Here is a 24,085-nt window from a genome sequence, read left to right on the forward strand (position 1 = left end):
TCTTCAGACACTCCAGAAGAGGGCATCAGATCTCGTTACGGATGGTTATGAGCCACCATGTGGTTGCTGGGATTTGAACTCAGGACCTTCGGAAGAACAGTCGGGTGCTCTTACCCACTGAGCCATCTCACCAGCCCCGCTTTAGCAGTTCTTATTGATTGATTGGTACCGGACTTTTCTTCCTGCATTTATGAGAATTTGAAATCAAAGATAAAACTGTGCTTCTTCTAGCAGCCCTTTATGGGAACACATAGGGACTCTGGTAGTAGGGACTCCATTACACGCGAGCTGGAGGAGTGCTTCCAAGGTTTTCACTACTATTGTACTTTCCTGCTTTAACGATACCACTGTCCTAATAGCCTTTTCCAGATTATTTCTGAAAAAAAATTTTTTACAACCTCTAGTGATCATTCCTATGTTGTCCTTTTAAAATGTAGTATTTACATTTTAAAAACTTTGTTTTTTTGCCTTTATTTTTTTTAACTAGATCCTTACAATAAATGAGGATGGATCACTTGGTTTGAAAACCCCTAAATCTCACGTTTGTGAGCACTGCAATGCTGCCTTTAGAACGAACTATCACTTACAGAGACATGTCTTCATTCATACAGGTATTGAATTAAAATGGGCTTGTGGCTATTAAAATTATCGTTGTTATTTCCATCTTTGTATAAATGTCATCCAATCTTAAGACCATAGCTTACTTGGCATTGTCAGTCAAAATCTGTAACCAGACCATCAGGAGGAAAACGAGAAAGAGTTTAAATAGGAGGACAATTAATTAATGCAGATATATACATTTAATAGTGTTAGTTGGGTATTCACTTGCCTTAAAGTTCTCGTTTTCAACTAGAGAAAATGCTTACGGATGTACTAAGAGCCTGTTGCATTCATTTTTCTGTGTATGGACATCTAGGTGTATGAACAGTACAGGCAGTGTTTGGAAATCAGATATTAGAAATGATAGCTAACAAAAATAGAAGTTAAAAATGGTGAAATTGTTGAAAATAGAGCTAAAGGCTGATCACACACCTTTAGAACAGCAAGCTAGAAATATAAATGAAGGAGATGTGTTGAAGTAGACAATGCAGTGATAGCCAGAGAAAGGATTCGAGGAGACCTCAGGGTAGAGAGACAGTGGCTGTAGTCTGTGGAACAGAGGTGAGGACTCCTGTAAGCCTCAAGCCCAGCGGGTGAGGAGCACTTCAGACTTGAGACTGCCCTTGTAAGGTGTGGGGGAGGAAGGAGAAAGGTACCACGGAGCAGTGCAGCATGGAAGCAAGACTTCTGGGCAGAGCACAGCACTGGGGATTGAATGCGGGCTCCAGCAGAGACAGAGTGCTTCCAGGACAGGGGTGAAAGGGCAGAGAGGTGTGGTTAGCCACTGAGAGCATGATGCGCATACCTTCAGATAGGGAGCGCCAGGACTTCTGGTCAGTGCTTCCTTAGCTCCTATATCTTTAAGTTTTGTTTTCTTTCTTATTAAAAGGATATAAATGAGATTTCATTTTTTGTGTGATTGTGAAAATGTGAAACTTTAAATCCTGAGGGAAATTTTTGAGGGAAAGTATAACTGTTAATGAAAACTGTTTTTTTTTTTTTTTTTTAAATCATGTGATGTTTTAGAATTTTCCCAAATTTAGACTTCTAAGACATATATCCTCAGAAGTAATGACTTAAAAGTGCTGTCTTATTCATTAACTAATGCATGGATGTCAAATTATTTTAAGGCGAAAAACCGTTTCAATGTAGTCAATGTGACATGCGTTTCATACAGAAGTACCTGCTTCAGAGACACGAGAAGATCCATACCGGTGAGTGCTGTGTCCTGCCTAAGCTCATTGTCATCACCACAGATGGAGGGAGGGAGGGAGGGAGGGAGGGAGGGAGGGAGTCTAAAAAGGTACACTGCTTAAGACCATCAGTCTCTTAATTGTAGTTAAACCTAGGTTTTAATGAATTACAATAAATTATTTTGAAATAGTTCCATAATAATTTAAATTACATATTTTGAGTAACAAAGAAGGAAACTTTCCTGAAATAGCTGTTTAAGCTAAGTAAAATTATCATTCACACTTATTAGCTTATGGAGTATTGACTTGTTTAGACAACTAGAGCAATAGCATCCTTCATGTCCCTTTGTTAGTTATATGGCATACTGTATCAAGAAAGACTACTGCCTGTGTCTCCATCCAGTGTTAAGGATTTACAAGCAAGTATTTTGGAAGCTCACTAAAGTGATCTATATGTTAATTTTTTTAGTCTCATTTAAAACAAGTATCTCAAATTTTCTAAGTGACTTTGATTTAATAGACTTGACTTTTCTCCTTTGATATTTCTAAGCATTATAAGAAGATGTTTCTTTGAAATTAATTTACAGTGTTTAGGAGGGGTGTGTGTGTGTGTGTGTGTGTGTGTGTGTGTGTGTGTGTGTAGCTTGGGTTTTAGATTTCGTTGGAATTGAGAATGGTGATGAATGCTAACTGTGAAAATGCCAGCCCTGTGAGTTATTAGGGCCTTGTTATGCTATTCAAAACCATAAACTGTAGCCGGGTGGTGGTGGTGCACGCCTTTAATCCCAGCACTCAGGAGGCAGAGGCAGGCGAATTTCTGAGTTCGGGGCCAGCCTGGTCTACAAAGTGAGTTCCAGGACAGCCAGGGATACACAGAGAAACCCTGTCTTGAAAAACCGAAAAACAAAAAAAACAAAAAACAAAACAAAACAAAACAAAAAACCCATAAACTGTTGTGGACATGGAAAGGGTGGACAAGGCAAGTTTGTAGTCTCTGTATTACTACTCAGTTAAGTACCTGTCCCAGAGTTATTTAGATGTGGTCTTATGGTATGTGCAGGGTCTGTGGAATGGGATCCTTGGACACACTAATAAATAGAAGCAGCCCTTTGTAATCAAAAGCTTCCCTGTGTCATGTTTGGTTTTATTTTGAGACAGGTCTTACTCTTGCTAAGATGGCCTGGAACTCTGTCTCTATGCCTCAGCCTCCTGAGTGCTGCTACCATCGGCACGAGCCGCTATGCCCGGCTGGCTGGCCTGCTCTTTAACATACTCTTTGTATATCATTAGGTAAACATTTATCACTTTAGTATATATGGTGGAAGAAAAAATCATGTGACTTTTATGTGACTTAATAGTTAAATTGATATTTCAGTGCAATAATAAAAATGTCAGATACAAGGTGAAAAGAGTTAAATATTTTCATGTGTTTATTAGATTTTGATGATTTATTCATTTAACAAAAACTTAGTGGTTGATCCTTCAATATTTTTCAGTTACTAGGAGTACACAGGGACTGTATGGAAGGGTCTTCTGTTTTTATTTTATTTTGGAGATAAGAGACTTATCAATAAACATCATGTAATTACGTGTTGTAGATTTCTTGAGAATTACCCAGAGAAAGCCTCTGCAAAGTGGCATGAGGCAAAGTAGCAAGTCTGTGTGTGACTGGTTGGGTGAGCGTGATCTGAGAAAGTGAGACATAATGCTTGTCCTTTTGTCACTCTGACATTGCACTGTGGTGAACTCTGAATACCCTGGCCACAGTCTTGTAATAGTTCTATCCTGGTTTCATTCCTGACAAAACAACACAGGGGACACGCATATGTTCTAGTTCTCAGTTCCAGGCTGCAGTCTGTCACAGGCAAGTCAAGGCTCATGCATGCACGCATGCATGCTGGTTCAGTGCACTCTCCTCCAGGCTCAAAGCACGAGCTTCCCACTTCTAGGCTCTGTCTTTTTTTTTAAAGAGGGTAGCTGTTTCCAGCATTATCCCAGTCACTTATTTTTTGTTTTGTTTTTTGAGACAGGGTTTCTCTGTGTAGCCCTGGCTGTCCTGGAACTTACTTTGTAGACCAGGCTGGCCTCAAACTCAGAAATCCATCTGCCCCTGCCTCCCAAGTGCTGGGATTAAAGGCGTGTGCCACCACGCCTGGCTTCTAGGCTGTGTCTTATCACAGCTATGAATGTAACTAAGAAAATCACCCATAGACCTGCTCACAGTCCAACCTGGTCTAGACAATGCCTCACTGAGACTCCCAGGTGATTCTCAAATGTTTCGTTGACTATTAAAGCAAAGTCACACTTTCTGATTGGGTTTAAGTGAAGTGTGATGAGTAGTTTATTGAGAATTTACTAAAGAAATACCAGGTACTGTTGTTTAGTCTTCACATTAGTTTTGAAAGGCAGGAGGTATTACTGTCCTGAGGATATATTAGGCAACAGAGAGAAGATGAGAATTTCTTTAACTTGTACAGTGTAGTAAATGAAGTTGCCCAGACTCCAGTTCAAGGCTCTCTCATTCTAGAGACAAAGATATAGTCACTGAGCAAAATGAGACAGGAAATAGCTATATAACTTTTGGCTCTTTGAATTTTTCTTCCTGTCACTAAGCCAGTCAGTTATGGCTTAGCTCTCTGTGTGTTAGTAACTTCTGCAATGAATAGAAAGCAGAGGCCAGAGTTCTCACCTTAACAGAAAATGGCCTAGAAGACATACTGACTCCAGAGGAGACATAACAAGGCAAAGACACTCTCAGAGCCAGTGTCTCCCTCCCTCTTTCCCTCCCCTCCCCCTCCCCTCCCCTCTCCTTTACCTCCCCCTGTCTCTTGTGTATGCACGTGGGAGAGGGGTGTGTACATGTGTGCATGTGTGCACGTGTGCCACAGTGCGTACCTAGAGGTTAGAGAACAACTTTACACAGTTGCTTCTCACCTTTCACCTTGGTTTAAAGCAGGCTTCTGTTTCTGCCATTGTGTTTATACTCCAGGCTACTATTTCCACCGTCCATCTCCATACAGGAGGACAGGGGTTACAGGTGTGTGCTGCGGCATCTGGCTTTTTATGTGCGTTTGAGTAATCTGTTTACTTAGGAGCCATCACTCCGGAAAGAGTCCCCTTGATTCCATTGCCTGCCCTTTGCCCTTCCCCCAGCACATTTCCAATCAGGAACTAATAAAAGGGAAATTAATTTTTCTTATTAGTATTAGATTCCCCTCTTAGGTTGATTTTTAAAGACAGGAAAGTATTTTGTGTATCTTGAAATCAAATTACCTGTTTTGGAATACATGTTAAAAAATTCTTTCTGCACTGATGTTCTACTTTGCTCTCTGTTGCCTGTGATAAACACCACTATCAAAAGCAACTTGGGGAGGAAGAAGTTTGTTTAACTTTATGGGTTATAGGCATCATTGAGGAAAGTCAGAGCAGTATCTCAAGACAGGAACCTGGAATCAGGAACTGATGCAGAAACCACCAAGGAGTGAGTGATACTTACAGGCTTGCTTTCTCTGGCTTGTTTAGCTACCTTTCCTGTGTTGCACACACCTGACTGCCCAAGGATGGCACAGTCTATAGTGGGCTAGACTCTCCAGTATCACTTAGCAAACAAGAAAATGCCAATGGATGCAGTTCCTCAAGAGAGATTCTTTCTTACAAGTTATGTTTGGATTTATGTCAAGTTGTCAGAAACTATGACATACACTTATCTGTGCATTCCCCACGGTCAGCTAGTGTGAGAGTGTGTAGTGAGATGATCCAGCAGTTTTTAAAAGCTCCATCTTCCTTACAATCTTTTATATCCTGGTAGAGCTCATTAGTGTCCACTCCTATTCCCTCACTGCCCAGCTCATTCTCGGCTCCATTTTTACCATGAATAAATCTCATTACTGGCTTGGTTGATTTGACAAACAATGCAGTATTTCCTGGGACTCTTAAAAGCTAAGAAGATAACTAGATTAAGTCTTTATATTTCAGACATTTTAACCTGCCTTGGTCATCACTTAGGCGTATTCCTGATGTTGGGCTTGTCTGTTCAGTATTATTTTGGGGTAAAATACTTGACCATCTAGAAACTAACCCAGAAATTTTAGTTCTTTTAGACCAATGCCCTGAGTGCTGTCATGATGTGAGCATCCTTGGGACTGCTGTTGTAGGTAATCTGAGAGAAGTACACCTTTTTAGGAAAATCACGGGCCCCTTACTTTGCATATATTTGGATGGGGGGGGTGGGCGAGCGAGAGGTGAGGCTCCCAGGCTTCGGGTGAAGACAGTGATCCAGAACTGTTGTTTGGGCGTGTTCTTCCATGAGACCGTCCTGTTGTGTGCAGGGTTACTTTTGAGCAGGGGCTTTTATGTAAGGTACCTTTCCCTTTGCATTTGTAAAGAGTGTGTAGGATGGGATGGATAAGTGTTTGAGCAGTTGTGGTCTTCTCTGCGACCGTGGCAATCTTCCCACCATGCAGAAGGAGGCACTGAGGAATAAGAATCTTAACTAACAATTTATAATATGTTTCTGAATTTCTTTGTTAGGTACAAAACACTTCTTTTGATACTTCTGATGCACAGTTTTAGCAAACTGTGGCAGCAGTTTATTTCAGTAAAAATTGCATGAAGCCATTTCTGTTTAAAGAGAGTTAATATAAACAACCCCTTCCAAATTACAATTTAAAAATGCAAGCCAAATTATTGGGACTTACCTATATTGACTAGGTTTCTTATCCCCTGAAATTGTATCTGAGGGGGCTTGGGTGGGTTGAGGTACTTACTGCCAAGCCTCACAACTTGAGTTCTGTCTCTGGGGCCTACCTACATGGTTGGAGGGAAACGGATTCCCATAGGTTGTCCACTGTGATGGATGTGCTCTGTAGTAAACAAACAAACAAATGAAGAAAGGAATGAATGAATGAATGAAACATAAACTACAGAATGGGGTTCTTGCATATATGCTTTCTTTATGAACACAGTACGTGGATATGATGCCATGCCCCTAATCCCAACCCTTAGGAGGCGGAGTCAGAAGCAGGAGTCAAAGCTACCCTTAACTACACAGTGAGTTCAAGGCCATACTCTGGGAATGTCCTGTTTCACAAAGTGAAACAAACAGAACTATTAAAGTCACATTGGGAACATGCTCTTTGCGAACTCTTGTCCATGACACATTTAACAACTGTGGTAAGTCGCTGGAGATGTGGTACCCTGTCTCAAAACAAACACAACAGCAACAAACTCACCAGTGCTCGGGAGAATTCCATAAGACAGGCAAGCAAAGGGAGTAGCTTTGGAACCTGGGCCATCACTTAGCTTGGGCTACTCACATATTCCTCCAGGCTAAAACCCTCACCTGCCTGCACGGTACACATTCTTCTAACAGTGCCTAGCAACCTACCCCCACACAAACCAGCACTGAGCTGCACCCTGCTCCACACAAGGGGCTCATGTAGACCAGGCTGGTGAATACTGGTCTTGGAAACTAGCATACCTGGTTTTATGAAGTATAGGAAATTGATTAGTAATTGTTCCCTAATTACTGTGTTGGGGACATATCTCATCTTACCTTTATAAGGAGACAAGTTTTGAAATAATCTTAATAATTTGCTCTAAAATATGCAGCTGGTTAATAACATGAACTAGTTCTTCTGAGTTCATGCTGTTAACCAGCTGCTAATGACGTCAAGCTCAAAGGAAAATTTGAATTGGCAACTTTTGCTTCTAACAATAGAGGCTTCTATTTTGTTCATTCAAGAACACTGGCAGTCCTGCATCTGGCCTATAGCCTGTGGGTAATTGGGTGTGTTTGCCTCAAATGAGGTCTGTGGAGCAGATTGTACCCAGTTATAGATGGAGTGGACAGAGGCAGGCAAGATGCGGAGGATGAAAACGATCATTCCCACTGTGAAGGACTGTGCAGGACAGGGGTAGAAGGGTGGTTAATCATGATGTGTCAAGTTAGCAAGTGTTTCTTCTCTGAGTGGTAGAAAGCATTGAGCTGATGTGTCTAGAGCAACAATAGAAATTGTGGAGCTCTTGGGAGTATTTTGTTATTTGTAACTAATATGAGACTTTACTATTCAACATTTTTTTTTACAGTTTATTCAGATATTGCCAACATATTAACCATATTTATCTTTAGACATGCAAAAATATTTCTTCAAAAACAATAAGACAATATTGCCTCAGCCTCAACAGCGGCTTTAGTAGTATTTCAGTTTGAAAATGAGGCAGAGCTTAGAAACCATGGGTTAGTTAATATAACCATTTTTAGAAAGAGTTCCTCAGATTTAACAAATGGTGCTTGTTTTTAATAGTTACTTCTGACAACAGTTTTAAAACATTTTATTTTCAAGTTGTTTGGACAACTTCAGAAACTTCATTGTCAGACACTATGAGCCCTTCTCTTTCTCTGAGCTCAAACACTTGGTGATTTCTCAGACTCTTTACTAAAGTTGCTAGATTACTGTGCCAGAGCCTGGCTTAAGTGGGCTACTGGCACCCATGTCTTACCATGGGCTTGCAGACAGGTGTTTAGATCGGCCGACAATGACTTCTGTTGTCAGAGAAGGTTTTCATTTGGCTTTTAAATAACATTTAGCCTTAAAATTCATGTATTTTGAGTTTTTACCAAGAAAAAAAGTCTCATTTGGGCATAATCATAGTAAAGAAGAGAACTTGAGAGTCATTGAGTAAATATAGGTTCTTATGAGGGTATCCTCAACTGTTCTGGAGCCTGACGATCTTTATCAATTATCTCTACCAAGTTTTTCTTCTTTTCTAAAAATACTTTAATGTCATCATTTCAGCCCACATTTGAGTTTCTGAAGATGTCTTATAATTTATTTTGCCTTTGTATAGAAAGTTTAACTTTCATTTCCCCTTTGACTTAAAGTCTTTTTGTTCATAGGTGAATGAAATGGGTGGATATGAAAGACATTTCAAAGGAAGAACAAAGATATGTGAATTTTAATAACAGTTTAATCCAAAGGAATTGAAACTTAAATGTTACAAGGACAGTAATTTTGAAACTTCCACCCATCTAGTAATAGCAAGCTTACTTTTTTGAAACTGATTTTTAAATAAAATCTAGCATTGAGGGTTACCAAACATCAAGGCCTGACCTTGGTCCCCAGTACTAACAATGAAAAAAGCAAAAGATGTCAGGCCGAGATGGCACACACCTTTAATCCCACCACTCAGGAGGCAGAGGCAGGCAGATCTTTGAGTTTCAGGACCGCAAAGGCTATACAAAGAAACCATGTCTCTAAATAGACAAACAAATGAACAAACCTTTAAAAAAAAATTTTCAGAGAAAAATCCTAGGGTCAATACCTAGCACTACAAATACAAGGGGTTCCCCACCCCTGTACTCCAACAACCCGTTCTCTAACTCCCAGGGCACATTTGTTGGATATAGCTCTGGCAGTACTTGAGCTGGAATCCAGTCCCACAAGGACCCGAGCAAGACTGTCCTCTCTTCAGATGCTGCTGTAAGTCCTCCCATCTGTCCTGACCAGTTGTAAGCTGAGGGTTCCCGTGACCCCTACTTCAGTCTTAGGATTCACAGAGCTCAGGAAAGCCCTTTACTTGTATTTACTACTTTGCTGTAAAGGATATGGATGGACAGCCAGATACTAAGTGAGTCTGGAAGGGTCCCCCACTTCCTGGAACATGGATGTGTTGACCACCGGAGGCCCCTGAGTGTTATGCATGCAGGGGCTTTAAGGAGGTTTCAAAACCCTTGAGACTGGGGAGAGTATGATGAGAATTGAAGGCTAATCAAGGCTTGATGTTCTTGTGAATAGCATCACCTTGAGCCTGTCTAGGGTCCCACCAAAAGTCAATCAATAAAACAAAAGAGGCTCTGTATGCTGCAGGACAGAGGACACTTAGCATTACCATCACTGAGGAGGGGACAGGGATTTCAGGCACTGTCAGGAATCAGGGTCAAAAACCTAATATTGGCACGAAAAACATTGAGTAAATCCAGCCCCTCAGGAAAATACAAGGATTTTAGGAGCTGCTTATCAGAACCTAGAGGCAGAGACCAACTTTTACACTCTATCAGTATTGCTGGTGGTATTTCAAGTCAGTGCCAAATTTATAGTGACCGAAGAATGATCTGTCTGGAACATAGGCAAGAATATTTGTAAATCTAGTCACATAGTTCATATGAACCGATGCCATATTGAGTTAAATATCATTGAGACATTCAGTTTTCTTTTAAGACTATTTTCAAAAAATGTGGAAATATTTTGCTCTAACCTGAAGTGAGCCCATCAATTTTTGTTGTAACTAATGGTGGAAGAAATATCTACACAGAGCAGAAAAAAGTGTTTGGGCAATAAAGCCATTTAAAGTGAGGCTTTTCACTGTTGTCTGTGAGTGCTGCCTTGTGAAGTACTTGGAAACACTATGCGTCATTGGAGTGGGATGTCAGCAGTGGGGTCTATTTGCTCTAGTTAGACTTGGCCATCACTGCCTGGGAGCCTGACTTTTGCTGCTGTGTAGAACGTTGATGTTTTAGAAGTGATGAAGTTTTAGTGGGAGGTTTCCATGCACGTGTGTACATGTGCATGCCTACTATGGTGGCTTGGTGGAGAAGCCTTAGGAGTGGGTCTTTTTCTTCTGCCATGCAGATTCTAGGTCTGGAACTGAAGACCTCAGCCATTGACAGCAAACACCTTCACAGCAAGCCCAATCTCTGACCCTGATTGGGAGTTTCTGAGCATGGAGTCAAGGGGAAATGTGTTTCTGGATAAAGTAAACGACACTCAGTTGTTATTAATGCACATTGCAGGATGGTTTTGGAAATTAGCTTTTGCTTAAAATTAAAAATGTTTCTAGCCGGGCGTGGTGGCGCATGCCTTTAATCCCAGCACTTGGGAGGCAGAGGCAGGCAGATTTCTGAGTTTGAGGCCAGCCTGGTCTACAAAGTGAGTTCCAGGACAGTCAGGGCTACACAGAGAAACCCTGTCTCGAAACCCCCCCCCCCCAAAACACACACACACACACACACACACACAAAATTAAAAATGTTTCTTAATACATTCAACTTAGTGAATGTACCAAGAAACTACTTTTGTAGCGAATTTATTTCAGTGGCAGCTGTTGAGTCCCAAAGTATAGCTTTAACTGCTGCCACACTGATATATGGGAGAAGACTCACTTTCGTATTTGGCTGTCCATCCATATCCTTTACAGCAAAGTGGTAAATACAAGTAAAGGGCTTTCCTGAGCTCTGTGAATCCTAAGACTGAAGTAGGGGTCATGGGAACCCTCAGCTTACAACTGGTCAGAAGGACAGATGGGAGGACTTACAGCAGCATCTGAAGAGAGGACAGTCTGGCTTGGGCCCTTGTGGGACTGGATTCCAGCTCAAGTTATGTTAGCTTCTGGACAGTGATCCAAAGGAAATGTCTGTGTTTCTGAATACACTTAAATGGTTAACTTCACCCAATCTTTTATTGGCAATTAGTTGTATATAATGTAAAAGTATTAAAAGTCCAGAGAACAGGAATTTACTACAATTTTACAAATCCCTTTCAGTTTATAGATCATGTTTTCATGGGTTGATACCAATACTTTGTGATAAATTTCCATAAAGATGGAAAACATAAAAATCACATTAGTGTTTTTTTGTTGTTTGTTTTTATTAATTTTAATTTTTTATTAGATATTTTCTTCATTTACACTTTAAATACTATCCCCTTTCCTGGTTCCCCCTCCAAGCCCCCCTCCTCACCAATCCACCCACTCCCACTTCCTGGCCCTGGTACTCCCCTACACTGGGGCATAGAACCTTCACAGGACCAAGGGCCCCTCCTCACATTGATGACTGACTAGGCCATCCTCTGCTGCATATGTAGCTAGAGCTGTGAGTTCCACCATGTGTTTTCTTTGGTTGGTGGTTTAGTCCCTGGGAGCTCTGGGGGTAATGATTCGTTTATATTGTTGTTCCTCCTATGGGGCTGCAAACCCCTTCATCTCCATGGGTTTCTCTAGCTCCTTCATTGGGGACCCTGTGCTCTGTCCAGTGGATGGCTGTAAGTATCCACCTCTGTATTTGTGAAGCCCTGGCAGAGCCTCTCAGGAGACAGGTATATCAGCAAGCTCTTGTCGGCATCCACAATAGTGTCTGGGTTTGGTGGTTGTATATGGGATGGATCCCCAGGTGGGGCAGTCTCTAGATTGTTGGTCATTCCTTCAGTCTCTGCTCCACACTTTGTCTCTATAACTCCTTCCATGGGTATTTTGTTCCCCCTTCCTTAAGGATTGAAATACCCACACTTTGGTCTTCCTTCTTCTTAAGTTTCATGTGTTTTGTGAATTGTACCTTGGGTATTCCAAGTTACTTTCTCATATATGGTTTCTCTGTGTAGACCTCAATTTCAAAGATCTGCCTGCTTCTGCCTGCCAAGTGCTGGGATTAAAATCATATGCTACTGCTACCACTACCCAGCTAAAAACTGCACTGACTATTAGCATTGTCATTTAAAATAGCCTTTAAGGAAGCACTCTTTAGCGCTAACTTTTTATTGAGTTTTTTTTTTATTATTTTATTTCCCATCATATAAAGAGAATCCCAGTCTTTTCATATTATGGTTTGAACTTTATTAATAAAAACTGTAGAAGTTTATCTTTCTATATGTGTATCATACAGCATCTTTGATTACTTCTTGGAACACTAAGTCTAATATATTTACTAATCTATTTTATAGGAAAGATATGCTATCTTAGTTCTCCCCTTACTCTCTCAGCTCTTAGGCCTCTGTTTTGTTGACATTCCTGTCATTCATTCATTCATATATTTTATTGAGACACTGTCTCACTATATACTTCAAGCTGGCCTGAAACTATGTAGACTGGGCTGGCTTTAAACTCAAAGAGATCCACCTGCTTCTGTCATATAAACGTTGGAGTATTAAAGGTGTATGCCTTTACAGCTGAGCTCTCTCTCATTTATTCGATTTCAGGCATGGTCCCTCCTTACATGGTGTCCCTCCTTACACCTAAACCCCGGTGTCTGTGATTCTATTTCCTTGCTGTAAGACTTGCCATGCTTGCTCACACTGTTAGTACCTGGATTTTAAGATTCCCTTTTCTCTACAAGGACCCAGAATTCAGTCATTCTACCTCTTCTCTAAATTACTTTTGATTTTTTTCGAGAAGGTTTCTCTATGTAGTCCTGGCTGTCCTGGAACTCACTTTGTAGACCAGACTGGCCTCTTAGTAATCCCAGCTGACTGTTCAGCTCCTCCTAGCCAGCATCCACTGTCCCAGGGAAGACCAGGTTTCATGTTGGTGATGATACTGGATTACTCTTCTGATTCTTTGGCCCTATTAACCAAAGAAAAGATTCTTTGGGTTTTTTTTTTTTTTTTCTTCTCCTTTTTGGTTTTTCAAGGCAGGGTTTCTCTGTGTATCCTTTGCTGTCCTGGGTTTCACTCTGTAGACCAGGCTGGCCTTGAACTCAACAAAGATATGCCTGCCTCTGTCTCCAAAGTGCTAGGGTTAAAGGCATGCTCTACCACTGCCTGGAAGAAACCAGGTTTTTTATTCAAAATCTGACGCAAATGGCCTGATAACCTTTGCCCTTCTAAAATCTTCAAAGCCACACCTTCTTTGTCTGCTTCTCGAGCCTTCTTTACTCACACAGAGCAGCCCATAGGGTTCTGCGCTCTCATTGGCTTTTCCACAGCTATCCTGTGAAACATGGTCAGGCCCTCCCTTCACAGCAGTCCCCTGTTGTCCAGGTCCAAGCTGTTGCAGTAAGCATTTCTGTTTCTGGGATTAAACACTTTGGCCACAGGCAACTTGAGGAGAGAAGGGTTTATTTGTCTTATAGGTCACCGAGGGGAAGCTCCTGGCAGCAGGAACTGAAGCAGAGACCAGGGAGGTAAGCTGCTTCCTGCTTACAGAGCCCACCTACCTAGGTGTAGCCCTATCCACAGTGGATTAGGTTTTTCTATATTAACTAGCAATTTTAAAAATGCACCATTCTTTTGTAAGAGGGCAAGAGTGGTGCGTGCAGCTGTTGTTCATGTGAACGTCAGAAGGTGACTTGTATGAGTTGTATTCTTCCACCATGAGGGTGAGGTTCAGGTTGTCAGGCTTGACAGTAAGCACCTTTGCCCACTAAGCCATCTTTCTGGCCCCCATGAATTAGGATCATTTAACAATGGAAAAGACTTCAATCTTTTCCTGAATCGTGTAACAGTTAACATTATTTACCATATAACTATTCCTTTCTTTCTTTTTGATTTTTCGAGACACGGTTTCTCTGTATAGCCCTGGCTGTCCTGGAATTCACTCTGTAGACCAGGCTGGCCCTAAACCATATAACTATTTCTTGGTGCAATATAAAAAATAAAAGGGTAATGAATTTATATTAATATATTCTAAAATATGTAAAAATGTGAGTCTAAAACTTTGGCAGATACTAGGTTTAGATTTTTTTTTTCCTATTAAAATTGGAACATGTAAGAAAAGGCCTGGAGTCCAAGTTTTATTATTTACTTCAAAAAATCAACAAATTAGGTAAATGGGCTCTGTTTTAGTGCTTCTATCCCCACCACCCATGATTGTATACTAAGGCCTTTGAAGGGTCACCAGCTAGTGTGCTAGCCCTAAAATATGGCAGCTAACTTGTCCACTGGCTCACTTGTGGCCACTAATGGCCAGTACCAGTACTGCCTCTGTCTGTAAAGTGCTGGGTCTCACTACCTAGTCTCTAGGCAAGGTGCTGCTCTGGCTGATAATAGAGGGTCCTGCTGCTTCTTGGGGAAGTTCATGTCACAGTCATGGCCTTAGCATTGAATTCCCTTGTGCACTTGGCATAATATTCCAAGACATCTAGCAGTCAGTCAGCCAGCCCAAAGCCAAGCAGTGCCAGCCCTTGTCTTGATATGGCAAAATTGCCGGCCTGGGCTTTCATGTTGATAGGCCATAGCCTTGCTGGAATCCTGACCCTGTAAACCAGGCAGGGTACAGTATGCAGTGGAGGCTGGCAGGAGTGGTGGGGGTCCCCTTCTTCATTGACTGTACTGTTTCAACCCTTTAGCTCCCTTGCACAAGCATGAAATAAAGTCCAAATGCATCTGCCCTGCAAAACAAACAAAAGCTCATATTATTTTATATATCACACATATATATCATACAAGCTTACATAGCACATATTTTTCTAGAAGGCTGTTTTTTTGTTGTTGTTGTTTGGTTGGTTTTTTTTTAATGCAACTAAAGTACCAAAAAGAAATTAAATTGACCAGGCATGGTAGCATATTTCTGAAATCTCAGCATTTAGTAGGCTGGAGAATTACTGTAAAGTTGAGTTTGCATTGCCAGAATATTGTATTTCTGATAGAGATACTGGGCATGACTTCATCTAATCAATCAATCAATCAATCAATCAATAAGGAAAAACCCACAATCATATTGAATATTGTCATTGGAAAATATTTTAAGTATGTGACTATTTTATACTTAAAATTGTAACCCGGTAGTGGTGGCACATGCCTTTAATCCTAGCACTTTGGATTTCTGAGTTCGAGACCAGCATGGTCCACAGAGTGAGTTCCAGGACAGCCAGAGCTACACAGAGAAACCCTGTCCTAGGGCGGGGGGGATTGTTTAGAAAGATTCATGCTATACTTAAACTAAAATGCAGTTAGCACATTATATGTGAAATTTCATTGTAATTTCACTTAAAGACCTGTGTTCATTTCTAATCATGTTTAATCCAAAAGTCAGTTTAAAAAAAAAAAAAAAAAAACATGAGCACCCCCTCCTGTCAGCTGCAGTTGTATAAAGTTTTAGGTGTACTATTTTAATATTGTTGAGCTTGTTTCCAAGTACTCTGGCATAAATCTCTAAGACCCTTCTCAGTCTTACTTTTGAGGATAACATTGAAGTTGCGATCCTTCTGCCTCATGTGCTGGGCTGACAGGCATGCGCCCCATACCTGACCCATGCTTCTCAGCCAGAGACTAGAGCAGCCAAATGGTAAGAGGAAATAACAGCCCAGAAATGGAGCTGTTCTTTGTAGGGTTATCAGAAGGAGACTTTAAAATGTAAACTGTCACTAATGTAGTATAGAAAATAGATGAAAAATAAATGTTATCAGATAATTGCATCCTATGAAAAGTGCTCTTGAAAGTTCTAGAATTGAACAGTATATAATAAGTGATAGAGGCTATAAAAGAGAAGATTGGTAGATTGGAAGTCATTGAGAGGAAAAATTGCGTGGAAAACACCCAGATATATAGTATAAACATTTCTTCACTTCTCTCAGGAATAGTTAGTCTATAATGCTCTACACCAGATGAGTGAGAGAATCTGCACACGATGGAACTAGAATTCAGGTTATAGCGAAGGTAATACCTTTGTCATTAGAATTCTAAAAATGAACTGGAACTAACAACATTAGCAGAGAGTGACCATGCTTCTAAATATTTAGAACAGACACTAAATTAAACTCAAAAGTCCTCTTAACACCAAACAGCAGGGAGGGAATCATACAGGCATGCTCCAGGTGTTGGTGTATGCCTGCAGCCCCAGCACTCTGGAGATGGGCAGAAAGGCTGCATACACAGTGAGACCCAGTCTCATAAACCAAGGGCTGAGGGTGCAGCTTGGTGTTACAGTGCTTGCCCAGCATGTGCCAGGCTCTTCTCCCTCTGCAGCACAGCAAGAGCGGGTAGGGAATTTACATCTCAAAATAGCTGAACCTGTAAAGACTGAATGCTTTAAAGTTAGGTGTGCACAGGTGTGTGCCAGCATATACACGTGGAGGTCAGGTCCCTTCTTCCTCCATGGGTTTGGGTGTCAAACTGAGGTGTTGGATTTGTGTGGCAAGTGCTTTTACAATCTCCATCCCCAAGAAACTTCATAGTAACAGCCAGACACTAAAGAGAACAGTACCTAACTTCCTCCCTGCGTTTCAGTTTTCTTGTTAGTGTACTTGTTCGTAATTTCATGCTTCCAGACTTGGAGCACTGCCTCTCCTGTTACCAGCCTTTCACCACTACTCCTCCCACTGACCTTCCACTTCTCATCTCTTTCTTCTTTCTCTCTCTGGGACCACTGCATTTTAAGTGGGACTGCCTGCATAAGCACTGCTGGACGTCATTTACTCAAGCAGGGGCAACTTGCCAGTGAGAGGGGACTCATTCCACATTTAACCACTATGGGCCTATAGTCCTCAGAGAGTGGTGGGGCCTTATGGAGATCTCCCCATCCATGACTGAGTGCTTTAATAGGTACAGTTTTGTGCAAATCTGGAGCAGGTAGCATTGATGCTGTGAATAAATGGGTACAATAGCCATATGGTTCCAGGAAGGTAAAGCATAGCATTGATGCCTGTGTCCTCTCGACTCTGGAGGGGTGATATAGACATCCTATTTAGGGGTGAGGACTCCAGTTTCTGGGTCTTTACATTAACTCTTGTAGCTGCAAACTGAAGGGTCTGTGACCAGGGCTGAGAGCAGCTCTCACCTATGGCTGTGAACATCCATTTTTGTTTTAGATGGGCTTTAATTCTCTTTGTGGTTGAGAATAACCCAGAATTTCTGGTCTTGCTGCATACCTCCCCTGTTCTGAGATTACAAATATACACCACTACACTTCATTTATATTGTATTGGGGATCAAATCCACTGCCTTCTGTGTGCTTGGCAAACACTATATCCCAGGCCCTAGCTCAATTTTTTTTCAGTAAAGATAATAAAGTCATCAGATATTATATATTATATGGCATCTCTATAGATCCATTTTTAAATCAGTATAGAATTCTGTATCCAGGGAACTATCCATCCAAAGTGTGGATAGAGTAAAACTGTATTCAGATGAACAGTAACCAGGATCATTGATTATCAGTGGTCCCACAGCTTAAGAACTATAAACATTATCCCATATGAAAACAACGAAGTGGGACCAACAGCATGGCTCATCAGTAAAAGTTCTAGTCATGCAACACCAATGGCCGGAGTTCTACCTCTAGAACTGTGAAATAGCCAGATGTGGTGGTGTGCATCGATAATCCCAGCATTTCTACAGGAGGTAGAGATAGGAGATGTGTGTGAAGCTCATGGGCTTGCTAGCCTGGAGTACAGACGGAGCACAGCAATAGAAACAAGAAAGACCCTGCCTTAACACAATGAGGAGAGAGAAACAACTCCTTCAAGTTGTCCATTGGCCTCCATGTGTACACCTTCTACATATACATCACACAGTGATGAAGAGAAGAGAAAAACATGGAGAGGCAGAGGAAGACAGAAGAGTGGCAGGGACATCAAATATGTGGCTAAGACAGATCTGTGTGAGTTCGAGGCCAGCTGGTCTACAGAGCAAGTTATAGGACAGCAAGAACTACATGGACCAAAGCAAAATGGGAAGAAGAGGAGGAGGAGAATCGTAAAGCAAGTTACAGTCATATAATCAAACACACAGGAAAAGAGATTGCTAAGAGATACAGTTTGAGTGTCTTTTACTCTAAATGCATGAGACCCAAAGTGTTTAAAATTGAAATGGTTTAGATTTTGTAATGCTGGCTTTTGCATAAGATACCTTAGGGTTGGATCCAAGTATAACAGGAACTTCATTGCTGTGATACACATCGCCTCAAGGGTAATGTGATAAGACCTACTACAGCTGGCTGCACTGTGGTATAGCATACATACCACGAGAGGTTGCATGTGGAACTGCTTCCTGTCTCACTTTGGCACTCAGAAAGTTTTGGATTTTGGAGCATTTCAGATTTCGAAATTCTGGGCTAGAGGTGCTCAGCCTGTACCTAATTAACCCCAAACCAAATGACCCAACAGCAGACAAGTGGTATATGATTATGTTTAATCCAAAATAGTTGAGAAAGTCCTAATGTAAATAGCTTAAATACTCCAGAATAGAGTCAGGCTATACCAAGACAAAGATCAAGAGACATATTTGATACGTAAGTATCAGCAAGAGGAAACACAAAAACATTAGAAAAGCATACACTGCTTTGGCCACAGTAAACCCAGCCAAAAAAGAGTTTTCAAGCAGCAAACAGAAAAGATGGGAAACATGTCACCAAGGTTTGGTAACATCAGAAGCCTGGATGTTTTTAAATGTGTATGTAGAAACAAGCCAACACTGAAAGGAAAAGTGTAGGCAAGTTGTCCATCAGATTATTGTTTAAATCAGCTGATAAAGAACTGGAGCCATAACCCCGGGGACCTGGTCTGCTCAGCCCATTGCCATTGAGCTATGTAATGTGTCATCTACAACTGTGCTAGGCCACATCCATAACAGTTCATGTGTGCAGATCTGGACTGTGCTTGGGACAGGTTAGAGCTCGTGCATCCGAAACTTACTGTACCACATTCTTTTCAAGTATGTGATAATCATTTGTCAAGAAAGACACAGTCTGTCATAAGCCAAGACTCTGCACACTATCAGTACTAGTCCGTAACCAAGGGTGCAAATTTGTATATGACTGTAGATTTAACACAAGCATTAAAGAACAGGAAAACATTACAGCTTTGTTTAAAAAACCTGGAAATGCAGGCGGGAGATGGCTCAGAAGGTAAGGGCGCTTGTTGCCAAGCCTGCTTCCCTGGGTTAGATCCCTGAGACTTACAAAGTGGAAAGAGAGAACTGGCTTCCACAAGGTGCTAACACACTGCATGTGTGGAGGTCAAAAATCGACTTGAGAGAGCCAGTTTCCACCTTTTCACATGTGGGTCCCGGGGGTTAGTCAGGCTCCCTTAAATACCAGGCTTGTGCAGCAAACACCTTTACCACTTAGCCGTCTTTCCACTGTAGTTTTAAGATTTACAAAACAAACAAACAAACAGTGTATGTGTAGGAACGAGATGACTTCATGGCCATAGGACCTGTAGAGCTTGGGGGGAGGTTTGTTTGCTTTGTTTTGTTTTAGCTATTTGACAGCCCGATACAGAGAAGAGATAGATGGCTTAAGAATGGCTGATTCTGCATCAGAGTATGTGGATTCTGTATAATAGCAGTGTTCATACTCTATGGCCAATATAAAGCATTCAAACCTTATTTCTCAAATGCAGTGTGTGTGCCTTAATTAGGAAGACACCAAACGAACTTCAACATAGTGGACCCTGTATGTTGTAGGCTGTAGCCAACATTGTAGTAAATGAGAGGAAGCTGAGCATTTTCTCTAAACGCTGGAATGAGACGAGGGTAGCCACTCTCTCCATTCTTACTCAACACATCAAACTCTTAACTAAATAGAACGCAATTTACAGCAGCTACATGATGAAGCCAACAAGAAGAATAAAGAGATGTGCTAAATGTACACAGTGGACTTCCTTCAGTGTTTCATCTGTGGGTAAATGGGTGCAGCTGGAGATAGGCACACTAAGTGAATCTAGGCAGTGCGAAAGTATCTTTTATCTTGGCTGCTCTGTTCTGGCAGAGTCCCCCCAGGTTGTATTGATTTAAGTTTTATTTGTGATAGGTATGCATTAAGTATGTATATTTTTATGGGGGACAGAATGGTGCTTCAGTACCTGTATACAGTGTACAGATATGGGATCAGGGCAGTGGGCACATTCATTCTCTGATGTGTTTATCCTTTCCTTGTGGGAGGAACAGTTGGAATCCTCTTTGGTAGGAGTTGACAATAAATTGATATGAACCACAGTTCTCTTGCTGTGCTACCATCAACCGTCATCTCCCTGTCATCTCCCCGTCATCCCCCCCCCCCCCCCCGTCCCTGCCTCTCAAACACTTCTCCAGCCTTACTGTTTATCATATGCTTTTACTACTCTAAAATAAATACTTTTGGGGTGTGTGTGTAAAAAAACAACAACAAAAAAACAAAAACAGTGTATGTGAAATGCAGTGCAGTACAGTTAATAGGAGCTGGCAGGTCTTTTTATTAGAGCAAAATAATAAGGCATTGGGTGGCAGGGAGTCATCAGAGATCCTAAGGCCCCTAATTACGGACCTGATTAGGAAATACACTTAGTGATAAAGTTTGCTTTTGAGGATTGGTTTTTATCCCTCTATACTTATAATTAATTAGGAGATTATATTTAGTGTATATTTATATATTATGTTTAGTATAATTAATAATTCACCGAGAAGGCTGAGATGCCTATATACAGTGTTGTATGACGAGGGGGATTTTTTCTTGTTAGGAATGGGGGTGGGGCGTCAGCTGACATGTATGTGCTGAGTGCCGTCTTCATTGTTGGCCTGTTACTTTAGAGCACTTACTGTCAGTGCTGGCTGCAACGTTCAGAAACAGGCTTGTTTCAAATACTATAAATCAGGACAGTATTTACTTATGCGTTTTACAATCTGTTTCTATGTTTTGGGATTACAAAATCATTTCTTTTTGCACATAGTAATAATAGGAAACCTGCTCATTTTACTAATTCCTAGTAATGTCACATTTAGAGAGAGAGAGAGAGAGAGAGAGAGAGAGAGAGAGAGAGAGAGAGAGAGAGAGAGAGAGCGAGCGCTGAGCAACATGGCCATGCTCATGTTGCTCAGCAGGCTGCTCTGTTCCAGTTTTTCATACCTCGTTCTAGATAAGGGGTTCCAAACCTGAGAGTGTTGACCCCTGTAAGGGCCACGTACCAGATATTTACTATTCATAAAAGCAAAATGGCAGTTATGAAGTAGCAACGAGATAATATTACGGTTGGGGCACCACAACGTGAGGAACTGTGCTGAAGTTTAGCTGCGTCAGGAAGGACGAGTGCCGCTGCCCTGACCGACTCTAAGCTACTTGAAGCTACTTGAAGTTACGGTTAGGGTTTTCCTGGGATTTTTCTCTTACTTAAGGGATTTAGTTTCCTAGTGTGTCAGGTAAACAAAGGAGAAGTCTAAACATGAGCACTCAGAAGCTAGGAAGCAGTCCCTGTGTTAGATGCTTTATTCTCAGGAGTCTGGGACTGGACTACATACACAGTCTCATAAGTAGATCTTTTCACAGCTTTGTGAGAGGGACTCGTTCATGAGTAGACCCTATCTTTCTCTGTAGCCTGTGTTTGCCTTGAACTTAGTTCTCTAGCCTCAGCCTCCTGAATGTCCTGTCTCTCACCGTGCCTGGACTAGCCTACAATTTAAAATAAATCAATGAATGAGGCAAACATATACAGTGTTTTTAAGAGTTTTAAGTCTTACGACTTTTCATTTTAGGCAAAGAAAAAGCATTCTATCTCAGAAAGATAGGTTTTGAAAATTGCTTCCCACTGAAGTTAAACTAAAGTTACTTTCTTTCCTTCCTATTTCTTTTACCTTTCTTTCTTTCTTTCTTTCTTTCTTTCTTTCTTTCTTTCTTTCTTTCTTTCTTTCTTTCTTTCTTTCTTTCTTTCTTTTTCAGATTTATTTTTATTTATATGAGTACACTGTCGCTGTCTTCAGATACCAGAAGAGGGTATCAGATCCCATTACAGATGGTTGTGAGCCACCATGTGGTTGCTGGGAATTGAACTCAGGACCCCTGAGTCAGTGCTCTTAGCCACTGAGCCAGCTCTCCAGCCCTGCTTTTCCTTTCTGAGACAGGTTTTCCCTCTGTAGGCCTGGAATTCATTCAACCAGACTGACTTCAAACTCACAAGCGACCATCCTGCCGCCCTTCCCAAGTGCTGGCATTAAAGGTGTTGATCAACGCCACCTGGCTGCAGTCACTTCCTCATTAAGGATCTTTAGGCCACAGTTCTTTTGCCAGTTGAGTTGAACCTGAAATTGCCATGTTCCTGTCCGGGTTTTATTTAATGAGCTGATTTTCCCCTCCTAGGTTATGCTTCGTCTCGGATGCTTTCCTATAGAATGTAATTTTCCTGACTAGTGCACGGCTCCCAGCCTGATGATGGCTCTTTCCTAACCTCCTGAATGGACCAGAAATCAATCTTAGTGCTCCCAACATTTAGGAGAAAAATTCCTGGGAGTGCAATTACTAGTTCATGTGTTGAGCTCAGTAATTCTGATTTCAATTTTGCCCAAGTTCAGTTTAAGAATGTTTTCATCGCCGGGGGGTGGTGCCACACACCTTTAATCTCAGCACTTAGGAGGCAGAGGCAGGCGGATTTCTGAGTTAGAGGCCAGCCTGGTCTACAAAGTGAGTTCCAGGACAGCCAGGGCTACACAGAGAAACCCTGTCTCCAAAAAAAAAAAAAAAAAAAAAAAAAAAGAAAGAAAGAAAAAAAAGTTTTTATTTGGTATGTATGGTCTAGTTGTTGAATTATAACTATAATTAGTTTGTAGGTGTAATAACATTAATTTAATACCAGCCTCTTCACTTTATGTAAATAGCTAACATATTCTTGAATTACTGCATTGTGTCAGATTTCATTCTCAAATCACCACTAATTTTCATAAATTGCCCATTTAATGTTTGGTTCTGAGATATGCTCTAATGGTTCCATTTTACTGATGAAAATATCAACTCTAGAGGTTTATATAACATCTGTAGTTTTCTGGCTAAATATCGAGACCAGCTTTAAACCTAGCTCTTGGCTGTGGAACCAATACTCTCAAGTACTATTTTATGTTGCTTCTCTTAATCCTACATGATCTTACTTTTAGCATAATTATTTATTTAATATATTTTAAAATGTCTACTCTTAAGATTTTTTAATAAATAGTTTGCCCCATGTGTGGGTCCTCATGCCTGTAGTGCCAGCACTTGAAGCTAAGACGAGTGACTTGCCATGAGATTGAGCCAGCCTGGGTTATGTATGTAGTAAGACTTTAAACATTAAACTCACTTTAAACATTAAAGTTGTAGAGTATAAATTTCGAGTGTCAAGTATATTTTACTAAGACTAAGTGAACTTCGTCAGAGGTGGCATTTTTCTTTTCAGAGTGGGGGTGGCGGTAAACAGGATCTCATAGCTTAGGCTGATCCTGAACTCACTGTGTAGTCAAAGGTACCCCTGAACCCTTAATCTTCCTGCTGCTACCTCCTAAGTACAGGTGTTCTCAGCTCGTGCTGCCATGTATAGGTCACAAATATGTTTGCCCTGGGTTTTTCATTGAGTTCATTATTTTAAAGTTTACTTATACTATAGTTATTAATACATTTTCTTGACTATTTAAATTCTTTCCATTCATTGTAATAAAGAAGTAACTTAATAATAATAACGGGTTGTAGTGTGTAGAAGAATGCACATGGCAGCTTTTGAAACTGAAGAAGGGTTAGAGTTGAGAAGTTGAACCCAAGAGAAAGGCGGAGGCCAAAGAGGTTTTTTGTTGTTGTTGTTTTGTTTTTTGTTTGTTTTGGTTTTTTTGATTGTTTTGGTTTTTTTCGAGACAGGGTTTCTCTGTATAGCCCTGGCT

The 24,085-nt window shown here is 41.0% G+C and overlaps 1 protein-coding gene across 5 annotated transcripts in view; it reads left to right on the top strand.

Annotated features, from left to right (window-relative positions):
- Znf148 (zinc finger protein 148) overlaps positions 1–24,085 on the top strand; it is a 124,458-nt gene that overhangs the window by 87,865 nt on the left and 12,508 nt on the right. For 4 of the 5 annotated variants that reach the window (XM_021209973.2, XM_029544720.1, XM_021209975.2 and 1 more), the window contains 2 exons: positions 488–611; positions 1,731–1,814. In XM_021209973.2, the coding sequence (XP_021065632.1) occupies positions 488–611; positions 1,731–1,814 (208 nt within the window). Of the gene's footprint in view, positions 1–487; positions 612–1,730; positions 1,815–13,632; positions 13,683–24,085 lie in introns of those variants that run through there. The other variant, XM_029544721.1, reaches the window with a different exon arrangement.

Source organism: Mus pahari, chromosome 12, assembly GCF_900095145.1.
Source record: "Mus pahari chromosome 12, PAHARI_EIJ_v1.1, whole genome shotgun sequence".
NCBI lineage: Eukaryota > Metazoa > Chordata > Mammalia > Rodentia > Muridae > Mus > Mus pahari.